Below are 23,376 nucleotides of genomic sequence, written 5' to 3'. Positions count from 1 at the left end.
AATTTTACCAGACCAATGATGATACAAGTTGGCTAGATAACAAGAGGGGCTATTTTCTCTTCAGTTGTTGTGCAGGTAACATACCAGCTAGTGCTGTGAATATTAGACTATTCTGATGTCCAAGACTCACTGTTTTCATTGTCTGACAGTAGCTCTTGAACATTTCAACCTAAAGTTTGAAATAACACAAGCAGCTTCTCACATTAAATTGAGACATCCCAAAAACTTTTAATAATACTTTTCTACATATCTTCTTTATGCTATCAAAAGTGTTTTATTTCCTCTTAGTGTAAAAATGTGGGAGAAATTAGTTGTCTGTTTTGGAGAAAATATTAAAGTGCAAAATGTTGCAAACATTGTTCTTGCATGGGTGGTTGTTTGATAAAAGATGCCGTTTGTTCTGGCAGCAGAAATTAAATTTCTGAAGTTTTTTCAACCATGTCCTGAAGAAGACTGTGTCCAGTGATAGCTGGACAAGCTAAAGAGTTAAAACAACTGAACAGACTGCATTACATTATGAATTTATTGTCCTGATGGTTTGAGATCTAACTGGTAATTATGAGTTTCAAAGATTTATCAATAGGAAAATGTAGCTTTTATATGAAGAAATCCCATTAAACTCTGGTAAGTGAATAAAAATAGATAAATGGAGACAGCTGGGATAGGCTGCAGCTCCCCTTGACTCACTACGGAGGAAAAAGCAGTGTTTAGAAGATGGAGAGATCTGAACAAACATTTATTGAAGACAATCACCTCTGGAGCAGCTTGGTACAGAACTACAGTAATGCTTTGTCCAACCCTCAGTTACACACAATAAAACACCAACCACGTTCTGGGTAAAAATCTCTACAAAATAAAAACTGGCACTTGACTGCAAACCTGTATACATTTGGCTTGCACTGTTTAACAGTAAAACCCTTCAAAAATATCTTAAATGTTATATCAAAAAAACAAACCAATTTTTCAGTGACACATTACAAATATGACAGAAAATATATATACCAAACTTGAGTTATTTACAGTTAAAGGCTATAAAATCTCATGTTTTTAATATCCTTTTTTAATGAGCCTAGCCTGTTGACATGTTCTGACAAAACCAATTCAATATGCAAATAAACTGTAAAAAATGAAAAGATACAAGCTTAAAAAATAAAAAATGTGCACTTCAACAAGTCGAACCCACAATGTTTACTTGACGTCATTACAAAACAGCTGAAGTGATTAAAAAAAGTCACTGCCCTCTGATGTGACAAAACAGGGCACACAGTCATTTACTTGGGGCCGCTAGTCTTCAATCTTTAGCCAGCCTTTTTCATAGTCAATCAGCAGTTCCAGGTAATACTTCCACTCTGGCTCGCTGTCATACCGGACCTCATAGACAGTCTTAAGAGGGTTGGAGTGGGCCTCATGGACACGCAGCACTTCCCCACTGTACCACACTTCAGATTTATCGTCTTCTTCGTACAGGTGGTGAATCCTCTTGCCGACCAGGTCTGGGAAATACAGCCTCAAAGCTCTCTGAGCTCTTTGGACAGCCGAGCGCAATACCCAGCGCCTCCTGCGCTCAGCGCTGTGACATGCAGCCAAGTAGGGACAGTATTTAATCTTTAAAAGCGATTTCTGTTTTCTTTTTGAAGAGCCGCTGAGGGACCTTACAGTGTGGGAGAAACTTCCTGTTCTCTGCCACCTGTGATTTGCAACTGGTGTCCTCCTGTGACGGCCCCGCTTGCTGCTGACTTTTCCCTCCTCATTATCAGTCTGTGAAAGGGGTGGGTCAACACATGTCTTTGAACCTGAGATTTTTTGATAGTGGGCCTTTTTTCTGCCCAAACCTTCGCTAAACATCCTCCTCAGTTTGAGAATCATGCCCGAACAACTGTTGGATCCACCCGCAGGTTTGGTTGATCCTGCAGACTGACTAACAGGCCACAGACCGGATGGTTCTGTTTCTGGGTCATTGGGAAGAGGAGAAAGCTCATCTAAGGTTAAAGGGCATGTCCATGAATTGTCAGAAGTTGTGCTGAGTGGAATCTCAGTTTCTTCAGACTGATGGACATGCAGGTTTTTGTTTCTGAATGCATTCAGCACACCTACACTTACAGCATCCTCTGTTTTTTCCTCATCTGACAAACTATCATCCAGAAACATGCGCCTTGAACTGCTCTTTACCCTACTTTTCTTTCTGTTCATTTTCAAATTGCATTGTGCTCCCTGGTCCTCAATGTGTCTCAGTGCATGGTTTTCCGGTAAGGCTAGTGAAGCAGTGATGTCATACAATGCAGGACTCGTGCTGATTGTCACCTCACAATAGTCATCTTTTACTTTGGGTGAAAGATCAACCACATCTAATCCTGCAACACAGAAAATACAGCAGTTAAAAGACATCCATATAAATGAAAAAACAAAACCAAACATAAAACTAGGGTCGCTGGTAAAATATAAACTTGACAGAAAGCTCAGTCCACTAGGTCTTGGACTGGGAACGGAACACGCTGGTTCGAGACCCAGGTGGGTCAAAATATTTGGACGGTGAGCTAGCAGTGGAAGGTGACAGCTCACCTCCTGAGCACTGCTGAGGTGCCCTTGAGCAAGACACCGCTCCCCTACATCCTGCTAATTTGGGGCGCATAATGACGGAGCTGCCCATCACTCTGCCTCCCACTGTGTATTCATTGCATGCATAAAGGCCCCGTGTGTGTGTTTAAAATTTATATATATATAAGAGTGAAAAGATAATTTCCCCAAGGGACTTATTAAAGTGTCTTCTTATTCTTCATTAAAACTAATTTAGACATTGAAAAGATAATTTCTGCAGCACAGGCTAGCAAAAGCAGGATCCTGCACGTCCTTAGTTCACACACAGAGGAACAATGAGAAAGTATTCTAATATCAGCAGACATGTAATTTGGACAGCGTGATCTTCCACCATGAAACACCCTTTGAGCAGAGAGAACTGAAGGCTGAGAGTGTAAACATGAAGGCTGAGAAAAAAGTCAGCTGCTGCAGAGAAACAATCAGGGATAAAGCAGCAGTTGGATGAGGGAGATGAATAGAAAAGCAATGGTTAGATTCCAAAGTCAAGTGTTCTCGAACCACGTTACCTCTTAACCCTAGAGAACCCAGAACCCTTGGTCTGGGTTATACCAGACCAAGTGGACCATATAGAACACATTTCTGAATTTTTTGTCAGAAGAATACGTTTTATTGTTATAAGTTTTATTATTATTTTGGAGAGATCACTTTCTGTTACAGACACATGACTGTCACATGGTCATGATGCCAGGATGTTGAGTATATATCGCTTAGGGACTTAATGAGTTAAAATCAGACATAAAGCTTTCTAACGAAGACACACGGACATTCAAAGCGCGTGACACCGGTGTCACCGTGGGTCCTCTCAGGTTAATAATATAAGCAGTAAAATGAAATTCAATTAATCCCAGTTCTGTTTAGAAAATGCCTGCCAAATACAATAATAGCTGCTGAAGGACCCCAAGTATAAAAAAACTAATTTCATGAATATGAATGTCTGGTGATATTCAATATTTCAATTTCCTAAATTTTTTTTTTCTAAATTCCAAAAACATCATGACCAATTGTTCATATTGTAGGAGATGTGTGCAATCTTATGTTAAAGTGTTTTGTTTTTTTATATATCCTCTCCTCATCTTTGTTACACTAATGAACTAATGCAATGTTTGATAACCTGCTTAAGTTTTTACAGGGCAAATGAAGACGGGCTGCACAAACTGAATATAAAGCAGTAAAATAATGTTCATAAAAGCAGAAAATGTTTTCAAGAGCCAAATAAGAATTCAGAAAATTATAAAGTCTGTCGGCGGAAAATTCCTGTTTAGACGGATTTGCGAAAAAAATGGAAAATAACCGTTGAAAAAAGACTGCTTGTTCAGTACAGATAAAGAATACGATGACACTTGCTGTAAAACGAAGGTTCACAATCTTATTCTAAGGAATATAAGAATATACCTGACACTAGATGCAGTGGAAGTATAACGAGTATTTTTGGAACATAGAGTCAACTGTGGTTCTGAGACAGGTCAGTTTTATTTATTAGTCTGCTGAATTAAATCCTAAATATTTGATGAGCTCAGAAAAAACTGGCATCTGATCCAGGGTGTACCTCACATTTCTCTCGTAGCCAACCGGGATAGGCTGCAACAGAAACGTGACCTGCAAGGCTCATCAGCGGAAAAAGTCAAGTCGACTGTCATCTGAATCTTGAGATGTCAGATTGAGATTTTTCTTACTCATAATTTTTACTCCAATTTTCCATTAAAAAATAAAAATAAAATATAAATTTAATCAAAAAATTATACATCACATCAGGTGGAAGGACATGCTGACAGCCAAGAGGCTCGTGAGTCATTATTGGGAAGCTGCTGACTGTTCAGCACCAAGATGCTCTGAGCATGAGGGAGGTCATACAACATTCCCCTCCTCCATACGGTATGTGAAACTCTGCTTATACTGTAAATATGGGCTGTGGGATCTCATTTGCAGAGACCTCTGATCTATATAGTGTAGGATTCATTTGCAAATGAAACAAACTCGGAGAAGCTGATGTGATCAAATCCAGGAAACGGACAGGAGGAACTCTCCCCTTGTAAGAGTATGTGGAAGATTAAATAACACCCATAATGCAACACAGGTGTGCCTGATCATAATATATTTTGCTTGGGACCTCTATCCAATGAAATTAAAAACACACAAATGAACATTGGTGCAGTAGGTGACATGCCAGTTCACATTACTTATTAACTCAATATATACTCAATACATACTGGACAGTGAATACTGGGAGATAAAAGGTTGGATTCTATCTTTTCATGGCCTCTGTTGGCACATATCCTCTCATAGCACTACTGTTCAGTCTTTGGTGTAAATTCCCATTGGACACATTTTGCATTCATAAATTTTTTAAAACGTTATTTTAAAAAAAAGTTCAGTCATAAAAGTAAAATGTGAAACTGACAGTTTGGATAGTTCTGAAATTCTCTCACACTATTTGAGCTTTTCACCTTCAAATATATTTTGATATTGAAAGTTCTGTTTTTCATATTTTCTTGTATTAGCAGTTTACAGTTTCAAATGGTTTTTTTCCCCCCTCTCTCTAATGTTATTGTCTGAGAAGTATGAAGACTCATAAGTAACATGAAAACAAAAGGGAACTTCCTTGGATATGTGTCTTTCAGTGAGAATTATTGCTCAATGCATTTTATACGCTGTATTCATGTGACTGGCAGTAAAAAAATAAAAAAGCTAATTTAGCAGCTGGGCATTAATTGCTGAATGACAGCAATAAACTGTCATTGATTGAAGAGTTCAACAGTCACACTTTTTTTACATTGTTGTACTGCTTAGGGTTAAAATGCTTGTGTGTAACTTAATTTTTAAAGTTACATATTCATTCTTATAATAAAAGTTAGAAACCTTATAATATTGTGTTATGTATATTTCAAAATACAGTGAGACCTAAACTGACACCTTTAGATCCGGTTCAACGACGACCATAAATCTTTTATGTCAGTAGGTTTGGTGAAAGTTTCTCAATGAAAATAGACATCAAGCCAAATACCAAGGCTGTTTTATGAGCTCCTGGTCAAACTTTGCCTTGTTAATGACTTCATGAAGTAATTCGGGCTCCTGTTGTCTGTCTTGCAGTCTTACAACCACTTGCAATAATCATTAAGGTTATCAAATACCATAAAGCAAGTTAAGCTAATGCTACACTATGTTTAATTCCCAGCATTGACTGATTCCTAGAGATCAAAAATATGACTTGAAACCATAAAACAATAAGATCTGTATGACTGAAAAAAGACCTCAAATTGTGAAATAAATCTATGAAAATTAAATGTTATAATTACAACAATTCCAGGACTGAATCAAGATTACAGTCAAACTGGAAAGCTGTAAATGCACTTTTTTAGAAGTAACACGCTGTACTTTTCAAGTTTAAGATGGCAATTTTCACTTTCAGTTATAAATATTTGTTTTACAGTAGCATAACATTGTTACTGTAATTTCCCCCTCTAGGGGGCAGTCTGGTACGAAATGCAAGAGCGAGAATCAGATTCAAGACATAATGCAGCGAGGGAAGGCGCTAACATTGTTTGATTGTGTTTTGAACAGACATTTTTCGCAGCATGCACACCCTGTATGATTGAAAATATGCAAAGAAAGCCATATGATGCAGATATTAAGTTAAAGGCAATCAATCATGGTGTCGAGGTAGGAAATAGAGCTGCTGCTGGTTAGCTTGGCATCAATGAACCGATGGCGGGATGATGGAGATGGAAGGGTTATTTTATTACCGTGTTCAGAAGAAAGTGACAATTAAAATTTTTTACAGATCTTTCTGTGTAAATAACACATCTTACAACACTTCCAACACTTGCAGTTTATATACCTGTGCGGCATATATATATGAACAGTTTTTTTTCTTTTAAAATTTAGGTAGTGTGGCTTATATTCAGGTGCACTCAATAGTCCGGAAATTACGGTGCTTTAAGGCATTTAAATCACATACGTACTCATACAGTACAGATTTAGAACGGTCGACCCCCTCCTCCTGCCACTTTGACTTCAGATGACCTCTTACAATGTGATAAACCATCCTACATCATAATCCTTTACATCCATTCATGTTGCCAAACAGAATAACGAAGGAGTTTTTTTTCCCCAGTATAGCACAGCTTAGCATTCTGGCCTCCACCCACCCTCAGCGAGTACAAGGCAATCATGCAACTTCTTGTGATTAGTCATTGAAAGGGTTAGCATACCTTTCCTGATTCATAATCAGGAAAAGTAAAGAATAGTGAAATTGAGGGACAACAAAAAATATACCTGGAATCTCTTTTGGACATCAGGTGAAGCTGATTCTGTGAAAAAATAATGAATTTTATATTGAATATACTTCATTCATCTGCTAAAAAGGGCCAGTAATGCAGAAATGGGATTACTAGCAGACTGTTTGAGGGGATACCAAATACACAATATTAACTGTAGGCCAAATAAGAGGTCTGGTCTCTTAACATGTCTCCTCAGATTGTCACTGTCTAGAAATAAAACTGTGCTGAATTAGTATGTATGTATCATTACTGTATTAACCCTCTATGTGCAGAAAAATCATTATACGGTATTTATGGATACCCCTTCCCCCCCTGTACTATGGGGAGAAGGGGTATCCAGAATATGTAGAACTCTGAACACAAATGTCCATTATCCATTGGTTTACTGTCCGCTTCTTGAACCCTTGCTTACTTCAGTGTTGGTCAAAGAAGTAGTTGTATCGAGCAGTTCTCCCTTGAGGGATACTTAACACAACTGCTGGAATTGTCAGCTTCTGTTAGAGAAAGTGAATTAAAATGACCTAAACAGAGCTACACACTGGAAAGGACCCAGAGTCTGGGTCCTGTACGGAGTTTCATCCTCAATGAGGGAGTTTTTCCCTGCCGCTGTTGCTAATGTTTGCTCTGGAAGGTTCTATTGGGTTTCCTTGTCTTCTTCAAAATATCTATTGATGTGATTAGGCACTTTATAAATAAAAACTGATTGATTGATTTACTTGGAAAGCAGGTGGAACAGGATAAAAGGAAGATGTTAAACCAGCATTACTTCATTTACAAAAACCTTACAAACTCTGAACATACACTTACCCAGATGTCTGCACACACAAGTGTAATATGAAATATTGACCACATCCAAGTAGATGTCAGGCAGGTGTTTCAGGGACATCAGCCTCATGAGCCTGGAGGAACACGCTCGTTTACAAAGCTGGATGAGGATCTTCTCTTCAGACAGAGTGGTGGGTCGCAGCTCCACTTTGTGCTCCTGCAAGACCTGGTCGATGAAGCTGCCTTGAACCATGGGAAACATCATCTCCTTCACTACCAGCATGGGGAGGAAGACTGTCCGTGTTCTCATGACATGTGGAAAAGGACAGCGCTCCTGAGCAATGTACTCTCTCAATCTCTCCAGGAGCATGTGGAGTGCTGACTTTATCTCCTCATTGATCCATGTCTCTCTGGCTTTTACACCCAACAAACAGGACACTTTCTGAATTTTGGTTGATGAGGAAGCTGGATCGGTCAGTGCCAGCTGAGACAACCAGGCTCTTAGCTCATTCTCTGAAGAGGCTGACACAGATTTGGATATTAACTGATGGAGGGACTGGTGTATTTCAAAGAAGTGCTTGCGTACCGGTATTTGAACATCTTGTTTTGGTGAACATTCAGCTGTCAGCTGTGGATCCGGCTTCTCCAAGGGTGGATCGGGGCCGGAATGTGTTGTATGACGAAGAAAGAGTTTGTATGCCGAAAGTTTAAGACATTGGGGAGGAATATTTTTGAAATTTAGTTTGTGTTCAGGTGGCCTGAGGGGAGTGACGGATTTAGGCTGAATGATGCACATCTCATCGTGCAGCATGTTTGTATCACCCTGAGGGGATGAGTTCATTCGTTCAGTCATTTCCTCAAGCTCAACCTCATCTGACCTTTCTTGTTTAGGTGTTAACAATGGTAAACTTTCAAGTTCATCAGGTTCATATTTTTTTATCACCAACATGTGCTCTTCATTGGATAAACAAGTCTCATCAGGCTCCTTTTTGATTTCTACTTTGTTGTGGGCTTTCAGACTAACAGGGCTCTTTGCAGGGTCACATGTGTCTGATGAATCTTCTTTTTCCACCTTAATATTTTTTGGTGTGACAATTTCTACTTTTGTCTTTTCAAGTGTAGCATTTGCACAGATTTCTTTGGAGTCTTGACAGACAATAGGATCCTCTGCTTCTTGATCTTCCTCTTTGTCTTTGTCATCTGGCTTGGTTTTGACTTCACAATGCTCAGAAGACTGGGAGGTTGTCTCACACATTCTACTGGCAAGTAACATAGCAGAGGCCTGCAAGTATGCATGATACGGAGCCAGACTGAAGACATTGTTAATAACTGGCATGGGAGGAGAATCAGTGGTCTTTGCTTCTTGTGCATTCTCCATTTCCAACTTTTGTCTTTTCTTAACAAGTTCCACTTCATATAGATCCTTATCCTCTTCTTTTATTTTGACAGGTGGTGATGAGTGAGAAAGACTCCTCTTCGGAGACTCTTTAGGAACTGTGAAGCTAGGAATGGACGTAGGCCCGAAGGGATTTTTAGGTGGTGCAAAAGCTGGAAAATAAATATTTTTTGGGGCATTTGAATTTTTATATAGAGTCAAGTAAGCTGGATCTGAGTCTACACAGGGTGACATTTCTTGCCGTGCTGTTGGGGAAACAGGAAATGATTTTGAATGTTTTGGACTCCTAAGCTGTGCTTCAGAGGCGGAATAGTCCAAATATCTGTCAGTGTTCAAAACAGGAGATGGGGGAACAGGCTGTTCTATGTGAAGGCTGCTAAGGGGGGAGGGAAATCTCTTCATCTGTAAGACGGATGGTGAGAGGCCTCGCTGGCTTTGACGTCTGGCAGGACTGACTTGCTCTACATGTAGGACTGGTAAGTTGCAGTGTGCAGAAACAGGCAGAATGTTGCTAGGTTTGTCCTTGTGTAGGTTTGTGGCAGAGGTTATGGGGTGTTCTATGCATTGGCTGGATGGTGAAACATTTATGTACTTAGAATTCAAAATCGGCAATGTCTGTTGCCTTTTCGTGGGTCGCCTGATTTGGCTTGCATTTAAATTAATTCTGGGATATGCAAAACATGGATAGCTAAATCCCTGCTTTAAAGGATGATTTTGCAATGCTTCAGCTCTCGCCAATGGCAAACGGATTTCACCATGCAGTGACTGAGGCACCATGTAATGCTCTCGAGGGTTTGAGACTGTGTGGTTCAGAAAAACAGGGACATCTCCTCTCTGCTTGCTGCCAACATCTTTACAGGGTGTACTACTTTCTACCTCCACATCTGCCTGGGTGTAATAAAACACTGGGTGCTGTGTTAGATGACCGTATTTGGACATAGGAGAATGTTCCTGATAAAACTCTGAGGTCATATGCTCATATGTATGATGGGAGGGGTAGAAGTTAGGGTAGCCTCTGGAGGAATTCCGGGAGCTCTGCTCAGTGAAAGAACCAAAGAGTGTGGGAGTCAGGGGGCAGGGGTAACTGGTGTAGCTTGGCTCAATCAAAGTAGGCAAAGTCCTTGCTCTATCTGGGCTGTATGTTTCTACAGGTATCCTCTTCATTTGGTCTACACTGGGCTCAAACTGTAAACCACTCTGCTGCAGCAGCACATCTTTGTTTGTCTGGATGGGTGGTTTTTCATTGTAGTGAACACCAGCTTTCATCCACTCATGCTCATACATGGTGTTTGGTATCCGTTGAGAGCCTGGTTCCATACTGTAGCGCTGTCCTATCACACAACCCAGATTATCACAGCAGGGGTTGTGTCCATAAACTGGTTTAGGAATGGCTAAGTAAATAGAGTTATTGGATGATTGAGATGAACTGTCAACTTCTCTTTTTTTTTTTGCCACAGCCTCTGGGTTAACAGCTGGAGGGCTGCTGATCGCGGGACTTTTGTTGTACAACTTAAAGCCCTGCTTTTCTGGGGCATGATGAAGGGAGGAAGAATGAGGCTGTCTTTCCTCAGGACTGTCGTCTTGCCTGTAAATCAGGCGGTTTTCTCTCTCCATGCCAGATAGCTGACTCACAGGAGATCTACCATCCACCAGAGAAGCTTTTAAGTTGTTATAAGAAGGAGACAATTGCGTTCTGTCTTTTCCTCTCGTGTCATAGGTTAAATAGGTTCTATTGTACTGCAGCATCTGTTTGCCCAGGTAATCAGACATATTTTTTGGTTTTGATTGTCCCACAGATGCTATGGTCCCATCAAATAATTGCATCTTGGATTGAAATGCTGGGTTAATGAGGGTTTGCATCATCTGGTTGCTCATCATGTTGCAAAGTTTTTTTGATGGTGAAATGATTTGGCTGCAGACCTAAGAATAAGAAAACCAACAATTAGACAATGGAATTCATTATTTCATTTATTTGAAGTATTAGTTCAAAGGATCCATCTTTTTAACCAGCTTTTTAACCACGCCTGAAATAGCACAGCCGGACACAGCACAATATACTTTGAACACACAATGGAGTTAATGTGAACATTAACTCCAGAGAACAGTTAGGTTGGGTCATATTCTCAAAATAACAAATTTCGTGGGCCATCACACGTAGTCCACATATTGGTGGAAACGAAATTCATTGGTGGAAACAAAAAATGTTACCTATTTGGAAACATTTACAGATAATTTAAATCTCAACACTTCTGGAAGGGATACAAACTGATTGTCACATGCAGAAATCTTCTTCCTAGAGCTATTTAGGTGGGTTGGGATATGCAAACCACCTCTCATGGTGCAGCGTCCACAATTACCAGTTATGCTGCTGATGTCAATGTGTCATTGGAGACAGTCTTCAATTCAAGGTCAAAATATTATAACAATAACGCACATACAGGTCCTTCTCAAAAAATTTGCATATTGTGATAAAGTTCATTATTTTCTGTAATGTTCTGATAAACATTAGACTTTCATATATTTTAGATTCATTACACACAACTGAAGGTGTTCAAGCCTTTTATTGTTTTAATATTGATGATTTCGGCAAAAAAAACAAAACAACCAAAAATCCCTATTTCAAAACATTTGCATATCATGAAAAGGTACTCTAAACGAGTTATTAACCTAGTCATCTGGTTCAACAAATTAACTCGAAACACCTGCAAAAGATTCCTGTGGCTTTTAAAAACTACCAGCCTGGTTCATTACCCAAAACCGCAATCACGGGTAAGACTGCTGACCTGACTGCTGTCCAGAAGGCCATCATTGACACCCTCAATCAAGAGGGTAAGAAACAAAGAAATTTCTGACTGAATAGACTGTTCCCAGAGTGCTGTATCAAGGCACCTCCGTGGGAAGTCTGTGGGAAGGAAAAAGTGTTGCAGAAAACGCTGCACAACCAGAAGAGGCGACCGGACCCTGAGAAGGATTGTGGAGAAGGGCCGATTCCAGACCTTAGGGGACCTGCAGAAGCAGTGGACTGAGTCTGGAGTAGAAACATCCACAGACACCGTGCACAGGCTGGTGTTGCGCTAGCCATTCGCCACTTCGCCATAGGCAAAGAAAAATTCCATATGGCTACAAGGTTTTTAGCTTGTGTAACCACAGTGGCGTTCTTATTTTTAGGAAAAAAGTCTAAAACTTACGTTTTTGGACTTGCGAAAATCCCCGAGTGATTACATAAAAAACAATACAATAGCAAAAACAATAGCATGCTGCTATTTCTGCATGCCGACGGAAATAGCCGAAGTGACCCGATCATTAAATATGCACTCGGGTCATGACCGCCTCTCACCCATTAAAAAAAAACTAGGGCTGTCACTTTAATGCGTTAATTAGGTTAATTAATTACGCTGCAAATTAACGCGCTATAAAAATTAATGCAATTAATTGCGAGTGGCAAGTCAATGCGGAAGCATTTTAAATTTGGCCCATTGAGTGACCCGTAGGCTGCAGCGGCACGTCACTTCATACCTGCACCACCAGTCAAAAGCAGGGTGACTGAAAACAGAGATGAACGCGACACTGGAGAGCGAGGCAAGCCCACTCGGACCTTTGGGCGGAAACTTTATTTATAAAAAGAACAAAGACGGGACTCTCAACAAAAACGCAGTGATTCTGTGCTGTCAATCTGCGCTGTAGACGACTCCGTCAGTCTGCCCCAGGGCAGCTGTGGCTACACACGCAGTTACCATCACCAAGTATGCACCTGTTTGCATCTTGCTATTTAGTTGCCTTATTTAGAGGCATGTTATACTATTCATTTTGAATTGCTGTATTGAGTCAGCTTTAGTATTCATTTTGATTGAGAGTCTGCTTATGTGCCTATTTGAGACTCAGCCTTATTTTATTTCTGAATTTTATTTTATTTAACTATATTATTGTATTATTGCATTTTTGAGTGGTGTGCTTATGTGCTTGGCCTTTTGTCTTTTGAATTTAATTTATAAAGCACACTTAACCATTAAAATTTTGTGGATTTCAAATCTTCTCTATTTGGTGCATTGTATTGATTAGTCATGCACTACAATTTAGTAATGTCCTAAAATTCAAATTCTTTATTTGGGGGCCTTTAGCAGGTATGAGATTAAAATGTGATTAATTTGATTGATTAATTACAAATCCTGTAATTAGATTAATTTTTTAAATCGCCTGACAGCACTAAAAAACCCAGGATTCTTTTTTTACAAGCTAAACCCGTGAATTGGTGTACGACAAGGCGAGGACGATCGATTGAAAGAAAATGAGAATAGAGTGTTTTATAGTAGATTTTGCGTTAAAGTTCTAATTGAACAACAAATGATGAATGCTGAGAGTGAGTAGGAGTGGTGACAGACCGATCAGAAGGTAAATGAAAGATATTATCAATATTTTTTTTAGTCTTAGACTTTTGATCCCTATGACCGGCAGGAATAACCAGCGATGCATGTATTCACCTCGCTCGCTATTTTATATGCCTTTTTAAATTGAAATGAAAAATCATATTATCGAATTTTAAAAAACAAAAAAGTAAACTATGGAATACCAATGGTGTTGTCTAAGTCAAAGTTAAAATGTGGGGGGTATCCCCTCCACACCCCCTTACTACAACCGTGGTTTTACAACCCGAAACAATTGAAAACTTGCATTCACTATGTGAAGATAGTCATTCAAAATATTACTCAAAGTTTACTTGTAAGTTTTACTTGGACTAAAAGACATCCCAACCCTGACTTAGACACTTTGACTTTAATAAATTTGATTCTTGGTATTACTCAATGTTTACTTGTAAGTTTTACTTGCTATTATAGCAAGCCGCTGTCTTGGACACAGAATGTGGCTTTTTGCGGCTTACTCATTTTTTTTACACTGAGCCACAGTGGCTTAGTCATACTAGCTCCTGGTGCAAGCCAAGACAGGCGTGTGCAGGAAATGGGCTACAGGAGCTGCATTCCCCAGGTCAAGCCACTTTTGTAGCCTGACGTTGGCTACAGAGAAGCAGCACCGAACTGTTGCTCATTGGTCCAAAGTACTTTTTCCGATGAAAGCAAATTTTGCATGCCAATCAAGGTGCCAGAGTCTGGAGGAAGACTGGGGAGAAGGAAATGCCAAAATTCCCGAAGTCCAGTGTCAAGTACCCATAGTCAGTGATGGTCTGGGGTGCCATGCCAGCTGCTGGTGTTGGTCCAGTGTGTTTTATCAAGGGCAGGGTCAATGCAGCTATCAGGAGATTTTGGAGCACTTCATGTTTCCATCTGCTGAAAAGCTTTATGGAGATGAAGATTTCATTTTTCATCACGACCTGGCACCTGCTCACAGTGCCAAAACCACTGGTAAATGGTTTACTGAACATTGTATTACTGTGCTCAATTGACCTGCCAACTCTCCTGACCTGAACCCCATAGAGAATCTGTGGGATATTGTGAAGAGGAAGTTGAGAGACACCAGACCCAACACTGTGGATGAGCTTAAGGCCGCTATCGAAGCATCTTGGACCTCCATAACACCTCAGCAGTGCCAAAGCTGATTGCCTCCATGCCACGCCACATTGAAGCAGTCATTTCTGCAAAAAGGATTGCTGACCAAGTATTGACTGCATAATTGAACATAATTATTTGAAGGTTGACTTTTTTTGTATTAAAACCACTTTTTTTTATTGGTCGGAGGAAACATGCTAATTTTTTGAGATGGGGATTTTTGGTTTTTCTTTATTTGCCGAAATCATCAATATTAAAACAATAAAAGGCGAGAACTACTTCAGTTGTGTGTAATGAATCTAAAATATATGAAAGTCTAATATGTATCAGTACATTACAGAAAATAATGAACTTTATCACAATATGCTAGTTTTTTTAGAAGGACCTGTATATGCATGTACTGTACTAAGAGTGAGAAGATAATTTCCCCTCAATAAAGGCATCAATAAAGTGAATTTAATGTTAATCTTAATCTTAACCACGAGTGAAAACATAATAATTTCCCTACGGGGATCATTAAAGTGTACTGTACTTCTTCTAATAATAATGTCTGCTGGATCTTTTATGGTTTATTGTGATATTGTTAAAAAAAAAAAAAGACGTGTCAGCCACAGTGCCTTCAGATTCACCAAACACCTGTCCATTCATCCATCCATCCATCCATTCATTTTTTGTAGACAAGACAGCATTAGTCATCTTGTCCACAGCTACTGTGGTATTTTTTGTGTCCAACTATATCAGTTTATTCAGTCAAATTGCATATAGAATTTAGTTTATTATATATGAGAAGGAAAAGCAGCGGCATTCTTCACAATGAGTTAGAATAAAAAGAAATAAGTGGTATTAATATTCTTTCAATAAAAAATTCAGGATCTAACTATAGAATAAAGTGACACATTTCAGCAACAGACAGAAAATAAACAGTGAAAGCCTCACTTTGCCTGTGTTTATGCCTTTTATGATCATTTTTACACTTGTTCAACACCTAATTTTGCACCTAACCTGCCTGACATATACATAGCACAGGAGGAGAACATCATGAAGTGGGAGGAATCAGTGTATGGATTCAGACAAACTGCATTTTTTGTGACTGAGGTTGTCAGAAATTCAGATCAGCAGGCGCTATTATGATGAAAAATATGACGGAGTCATTGTGGAAGGTATTATTTACAACCCTCATGAGGTATGCATAAGTTGTCCTGTTGGCCCTGACAGTATCAACATTAATAATGGGAAATAATTATTTTACCTGTTTAGCTTTTTAAAACTAAACAGGTGAAATGCACTCCCTTTATTTGTGGAGTACTTTATCATAGTATTTGAGAAAAGAAAAAAAAAGGCCAGTTTGAGGGTCGGTAACCACAGACACTTTAAAGACAGGAAGTGTATGACACCGGCACAACTTGTAGACTTTTTTGATAAACACACTCTTTAACTCATCTACCAATCAAGCCTCCTCCTGACTCTCTTGCACACTCGATAACAGTCACCTGATGTTTTTCCTCCAAGTTATTTGCACCTAAAATCACATGATAAAACTGCAATGCTGTCTTGGACACATTAGAGGAAATTAGGGACTTGCGAAATGCAAAAATTGTGTCGTAACAACTGTATAAATGGCATTTAGAGAGCTCAAACCTCTGTCAACGCAGTTCCGTTTCCTCATTATGTCACTGCTTTAAAAACAATATTCATATCATTGATTTACCCTCAAAATAAGATTTCTTCACCATGAAATCCCATAACCAGAATTTGGAATCAAAATGATACTACAGTACTCTAATAATTTTTCAACAAAAATATATGTAACATTCTGAAACACCAGATCCGGATCATTACTTGGATCCAAATCACATGTGATGTGTGGTAGATCTCAAGGTGATGTCATCATGTAATTTTTATACAAACTTTGTAGGTATTATCAATTAAATTAGGAAACCAGAGGACGATCCAGATCAACACCACCTCTCTGTCTTTAGACTGTCCAGTACTGTAGTACCTATGTGTCCTGTAGTGCCAATGTTTTTCTCTTTGTGTGTTTATTTATGTGGTACGTATTTATGTGCATGAATGTCTGCTGTGCAGTCTGTGGAATCTGCGCATTTCAAGAAATGTGTGAATATATGAGCAGGGGATATACCCAATTCCCTATGGGGGTTAATAAAGTAAGTAAGTGAGTGAGTGAGTATCCATCCATCCATCTATAAAATCTAATGCATTGTCCTTCATACCTAACCTATCCAAAATAATCTGTTAATTACACCTTTGAAATGTTCCGCTGAGGGGCAGACATACCAACAAAGCAAAAACTTAACTATAGCAGTGATAATTGGTGAAACACTGGCATGTATTTCAGATATTAACAATGTGAAAAGAGATCACCACACCCCACATAAAACAGTGAGACAAACAGGTGTCCAACAAATTATTTGTCTTTCTGCGGTGTCAGACTCCTCAGATGATGTGTGTCTTGTGACGAATCCCTCCCAAATCATTAAAACAACTGCGATGATAAATAAAAGCAACACGCCCAAACTACTGAACCCGAACCCGGGTTGTACTGCTGTGAGGTCTCTCTAAAACCTGACTCAATCTAAGTGGAATCCACCGGGTCTGTTAGGTCAAGTAAAGTTCACATGACACGGGGGGAGAGCAAAAACAAAAACACTCTTTCCGGCCAGTTGCTGGAACTAATAACGTTGGCGCGCTCACACACACACGCACACACACACACACACACACACACACACACACACACACACACACACACACACACAAAAAACGGAAGATAGAATCTGCGCTGCTTTCCAGCTTGCGAAAATGTCTTATTTAGGCGCATAGATTCCTGTTTCTACATGAAGGGTTCACTTGATCACCTGTGCGTCACTTTCTTTTCTTGCAGTAAAGAAAAGAGAGCAGTCTGTGCAAACTAAGAAGACGCAAATATGAAGAAAACAATGCGCGTAATCTCCATCCGGACTGTGAAAGCTACGTTAAAAGAAAAACCACAATGTGGGGAAAAGACAGTTTCAGATACTTTCTGCGCACTGGTTGGACTGGATGTCACAGTTTGGTCTACTGTCAGTACAGAATCTCACGTGTTGACGCGTCCGGCTGGTGCCGGTCCGTTCCACTATCTACCGAAGAGCAGTTCCAGTGTGAATCCTTACCTCGCTGCTGCGGTGAATGATTCCCACACAGACTCCATGAAACACAACTTCTATGGTTGGAAAAAAAACAGCAACAACAACAACAGAGAAAGAGCTCTTCTCTGCTCGTTTGTCAACCCGGATGCGACAAGATTCCCACCAAAATTAAATAAAGTTCCTGCCAAAAAAAAACGCGCGACGCGTCCCGCGTAAAGTCCACGCGGCTCTAGCAGCCAGCAGAGGTTAACAAACCGAGGAAAAGACAAAAGGGAGGAGGATGGTCTTTGATCAATAGGCGGAGTCACACCCTCCGTCGATCCACGTCTGTTTTCGGCGTGTCAGTCTGCCTCCTTTCCTCCACCTTCTCACTTGTACTGGCTGTATTCTGGAGTGCGACTCCCAAGGGGGCTTCTGACACCTCCTCCTCAAGTAAACTTTGGAATTGTGCTATTAATCTATTAATTTTGCCTGATTCCTCCCTATTCCTCTCTCGTCCCAGCAGAGATCCAAAAACAAGTCATCAACTTGAAATCACCATTAATCCGCTCCCTCTGGGGACTCCTAAATTCACTACTGTACAATAAAACAAAGTCTGAGAACCCCTGACCTTCTAAAACAAAGTGGACAGTTTTGTCAATTCCGACACGATGAAGCCAGTGGATTTGGAACAACCTCCCTATTGATATCTGCATAGCAAGATTGGATTCATTGATATCCTGGGGAAGCATATTTAAAACACAATGAGCGAGTCTTTTACTGCCACAGCAGGTTCAGTTTGGTCAAGTCACAGGAGCATAAAGACAATATGAATCAAAAGAGATTCTGTGTTTTTACAGAATAACAGTACATGTAGAGTACAAAATATATCTCACAAGTGAACCCTACTGTGAATGATGACACTGTCACAAGATCAGCATGTCATGAACTCCCCTTAACTGAGTTAATGGTTGACTTTACTTTGCCAGAGTTAAAATTAGGTCAGTCATTACCTCAGGCAAGCCTGTGTGTTACGTCCTGCCTAATTTTAATAGAAAAGTCAAGATTGTGATCTTTAAGAGGTGCTATGATGAAACGTAGAAAATCTAACATTAATGTGAACCTAAATTCTTCCACTTGCTCGACTTAAGCTCTAGATGATTTCATTTCTCGTTGCACTTGCATCATATCAGTCCCTCCTCACCTGTGAGCTGGAGTTTAATTTGTGCGTCCCACGGGCCTGTCACAGTTTAGTCTAGACAAGTTGGTCTCCTCCATCAGTCCCTGAGGTCCCCCAGGTAAAGAGCCACTCATCAGGGGGGTGACTGAGGAGAGACAGCAGGGACTTTTCCCCATGGCGTGCTTTTGCATCTCCCCTATTTCCAGTTACCATGGCATCACAGTTTACAGCTAATCAACATAAATTATCGAGGGGTTAACAGTGTGCTATATGCTCGCAGCAACAGGAAACGTCCAACATCGTATGTGGAAAAGATGCACACATACATATAAAACCACATTTGTTCAATTGTTTTCAACTCATGGTGAAAATTACATGAATTTGAATTCTCCTTTCCTTGAACATATCTGCAGCTTTTTATTTCTTGACATCATTTGCAGCAATGTTGAAAATACTTTCCTCTGAGAGACTTCTGTTCAAAATCTAATAAACATGGGTGCGTAGTAATGATTGGCAAATATTTAACAGATATCTGGAGCCATTTTTTAAGATAAACAAATTTTCGTAAGTTAGGCCGTTCTTTACCTGGGGCTATCACCATGTACAAAATTTTCAGTTGAAAGGGTTCATATTGTGGAAATAAAGGAGTTACAGCCTTCAGATAATCCTTAGAGAAATGCAATAATATTTACTAGTGAACAATACACAATATTAATCAAAAGTAGAAAATAGATCTCTCTGAACCAAAAATGAAACACCCATCTTGCAAAATATGAATATCAAGTTGAAAAAAATGTAATAAATGCATCAAGCACAACATGTCACAAACTCAAGAGGGGATTCATGAGCTGCTTGAGGTTTTAAATCCCCTGACAGTCAATAAGGTGAGTTGTGGTGACACAGGAACGAGAGCATGGGATCTCTCAGGATGCATTATCTGATGAAATACGTTGGAATGGTCCCCGAGGCCACAAACACAAAATAAGCTAGAAAGAAAAGATGACTTTACTTCTCACGGCTTCTGAGTTTTATTTGCTCAAACTACTTACAGTTTTGTAGAATTTAATCACAATCCATTGCCCGCGGGACTTATCCACCTGTCAGGTGAACTTTTTTTTAAGGCCCTATTTAAATTGGGTTTAATTTTTTTTTTAGAAAGAGATATTTTCAGCAAACCCTGTTGAGCATGGGGGTATCTTTCGAGTTGGGATCAAAGCTTTGACCAGTAAAAGTTTTCTTTTTGAACGTCTTGAGTAGAGCAATTCAGCAATGACGATAAGGAAGAATGTGTGTGTTCAAGTGGGAATGTGTAATATGAGAAAATGTGAGTGCATGAAGAGTGAAGTAACGATTATATCTTGCAAATTGATTTTGCCTTGAGAAGACATCTCAGTTTTTATTTTACAGCTTAAACCATTTTATTTCTGAGTGATAGGGCGACCTTGGTTTTACTGGAATTTGCTTTAGACACATTTCTTTTAAAGTTACTTAGTATCTTCTCTCACCGTTCAATTTTTTTTTTTAATGTCCAATTTTATCACACAACACAATGACATAAATATTGAAGTTTTGAGGGAGTGTGCATGTCACTAGAAGTTGTGTCAAGTGTTCTTTCAAAGATGTCTGCACTGTCCTGTGAGCTGATCTCACCAGCGCAGGACATCTATATTGCCATTTTCACCTACACAACTGTCTTACGCCTGAGATTCCACCACCAAAAAGTTTGCACAAACCGCCGTCATTATAAACAGAGTGGCCCATCCTGGCAGTGATGAAATAATCTCCGCAAAATCCTTGGGGCATCCCATTCTTGCATGACCCATATATGTATATTTGTGTGGTAGTTGGTGCCAAGTATGTTTTAATTGTACCTGCTGTTGATGTTATTAAAAACTTCTAAAGTGTGCTATTGAATGGTAGTGGTTACCTCATAATTATGTTTTTTATTTTGTAAGGATGCTAATAAAAGAAAATCCAGTCCAATCCAGTTTGGCAACATATGTTTTGACTTGTCACAGAAAGAATCTCACAGGCGTATCTCACAGGTGTAACAGATATTCCATTTGAATATCTCCTATAGTGTATGCTGTGCCGCTGTGAGTATCTATCAAACTGCAACGATACTTATACAGAGCTCCCCATTATGCACTTTAGAGTGATAGTTTGACCCTCCTAATATGAGTCTTTGACAATGATTTAAAAAATTGCAATCACGCTGGTATCAATTTTAATTTGGCTGCCCACTCATTTGGATCTTGTTCTAACTTTGATGTTCAGGCACACGCTCCACTGTGTCTTACAGAAAATATTCCCTCCCCACAAAATAAAAACAATGCATGTAAGATTTTATGTAATATTTCAAATCCACTGCCGAACCCACTGCTTGTAATGATCGTAACTGGACACAGAAACATAACTGTTCTTTTGTTTGTTTGTTATCAGCCAGTTATTTGGATCCATGTTGCGGGCGGCAGCAGTTTGAGTAGGGAAGCCCATACACTTCTCTCCACAGCCACTTCCACCAACTCCTCTGGTGGGATCCCAAGGCATTCCCAGGCCAACTGAGAGATACAGAGATGCCTAGAGATACACTTTCCTCCCTAGGAAAGTGTCCAGGGGGCATCCTGACCAGATGCTGGAGTCACCTCAGCTGGTAGAGCTTTAGCCTATCCCGGATGTCTGAGCACCTCAATCTATCCCTAAAGCTGAGCCCAGCCACTCTGCAGAGAAAACTAATTTCAACCACTTGTACTCACAATCTTACCTTGGAACATAGACAGGGCGGTAAATGGAGAATTTCACCTTGTGGCTCATTTTCTTCTTCATCACCACGGACTGGTAGAGTGAGTGCATCAGTGTGGATGCCACACTGATCCGCCTGTCTATGTCCCGTTCCATTTTTCTCTCATTTGTGAATAAGACCCCGAGATACTGAACTTCTCCACTTGAGGGAAGGACTTTTCTTCCTCCTGCGGTGGGCACTCCACCTTTTTTTCTGCTGAGATCCATGGCCTCAGATTTGATGGTGCTGATTCTCATCATGAAGCTGCAAATCGCTCCAGTGCAAACTTGAGGTCACTGTGCAAAGAGGCCAATACAAAAAGCAGAGACGGAAAGGCCACCGAACCTGACACCCTCTGTCACTTGGCTGCACCCAGAGATTCTGTCCATAAAGGTTATGAGCTGGTGACAAGGGGCAGCCCCGACGGACTCCAGCCAGAACTGGAAAGGAGTCTGACTTCCTGCCGGCAATGCAAACTTTACATTTTGAATCCAGGAATACAGAGAATGTATAGCCAGTAGCAATGGTCACTCCCCAAAGGATGCCATCGGGGACACGGCTGTAAGCCTTCTCCCAGTCAACAAATAACATTTGGACGGGTTGGGCAGACTCCCAAAGAAACATCATGATGACAAGGAAAGGAAATCATGACCTTTTTTTCTTAATGAGCTATTGAACCACTGATTTCCTGACAAGACTGCAAATTTCCCTTTGGTTAACATTACACAACAATCATGACTGAGTGTGAAGAATAATAGCAGTGGAGAAAGACATGTTTAGTCTTGGAAGTGTGCTAATGAATATTTCACACCACATCCGACTTCAGTCCATCTGTTTAGATGATTTGTCTATAGTTGTGGGAACACTCTCTTTATTGCCACGAAGCACACCTGCGTTTTGCACACTCCTCCACAGACGCCTCTTGGCCCTGATGACACTCCTCTTGTCGCTGTGGCTGGTGAAATATTTGTCGAACTGTTAACAGAATACTACAGCAGCCAATAGCAGAGGGACAGGTCACAGCTTCAGGAATGATGTCTATTGTTTGGTGAGCCATTCACAAGGCTCCATGTGCAGCAACCTCAACAGCACAGAAGTAGCAATGCACCCTCAGGCTTTTGGCAAACCACATTTCCCTCGTCTCCTTTGGATTTTGTGGGAACAGAGATAAACTAAGATAAAACGTATCTGAAGACCATGGGAAAAAAACATACAGACAGTGCCAAGTGTCAACTATAAAATATTTCCCTTTAGCAGAGAACAAAAATCTTAGTTTGAGAAATATGAGTGAGTTTACATTTCTGTGACAAAGAAATACAATTCAACACTGACATGTGTAATTAGGAATTATTTTTTTTCTTCTTCTTATGATTACTGGTAAACAAATCTGTACGGACAATTATGGTTGCAATTTTTATTTCTTGACTCTTGTTATTTAAATGTTTATTTTTGTTATAACATTACAGTGCAAACATGTCTCAAATATGATAAATTACAAAGTTCATTTTCTTTCTGATCTTCCTTTTCTGCAAAAAAAACAGTTGTTACTGTCTGTTTTTACTCACTAGCATAAACAAAGCATTGTCTGGTTTGGTTTGACATTGGTTCCTCCGACTCCTCCTGACACTGTCCAGACTGATGCGTTTCACCTTGTTTGGAGATGGAAGCTTTTTACAAAGATAAACATGTTGAACACTATGTGACTCATGGATTTTATCACTATTGTCTGTGGTTGGAGTCTTGGAAACATTTTTTTTA

The 23,376-nt window shown here is 39.8% G+C and overlaps 1 protein-coding gene across 1 annotated transcript; it reads right to left on the bottom strand.

Moving 5' to 3' along the window:
- Positions 1–717: 717 nt before the first annotated feature.
- c4h15orf39 (chromosome 4 C15orf39 homolog) lies at positions 718–17,903 on the bottom strand. Its single transcript, XM_068312210.1, has 4 exons — positions 17,702–17,903; positions 7,680–10,953; positions 6,868–6,902; positions 718–2,351 (listed from the first exon to the last, which is right to left on the bottom strand). The coding sequence occupies exons 2-4, from the start codon at positions 10,909–10,911 to the stop codon at positions 2,346–2,348; spliced, it is 3,273 nt and encodes a 1,090-aa protein (XP_068168311.1). The 5' UTR covers positions 10,912–10,953; positions 17,702–17,903; the 3' UTR covers positions 718–2,345.
- Between the last annotated feature and the right edge of the window lie 5,473 nt (positions 17,904–23,376).

This window comes from Antennarius striatus, chromosome 4, assembly GCF_040054535.1.
Source record: "Antennarius striatus isolate MH-2024 chromosome 4, ASM4005453v1, whole genome shotgun sequence".
Classification (NCBI taxonomy): Eukaryota; Metazoa; Chordata; class Actinopteri; order Lophiiformes; family Antennariidae; genus Antennarius; species Antennarius striatus.
Note: the sequence above shows the minus strand (reverse complement) of the source record. Positions and strands in the feature narration are given on the sequence as shown.

Bases quoted from the DNA above. Each gene is read 5' to 3' on its own strand.
- c4h15orf39 (XM_068312210.1), bottom strand. From the start codon at position 10,911: ATGATGAGCAACCAGATGATGCAAACCCTCATTAACCCAGCATTTCAA. The intron at 6,903-7,679 runs GTAAGTGTATGT...ATTTTTTCACAG, and splicing joins TTGTGTGTGCAGACATCTGG to AATCAGCTTCACCTGATGTC.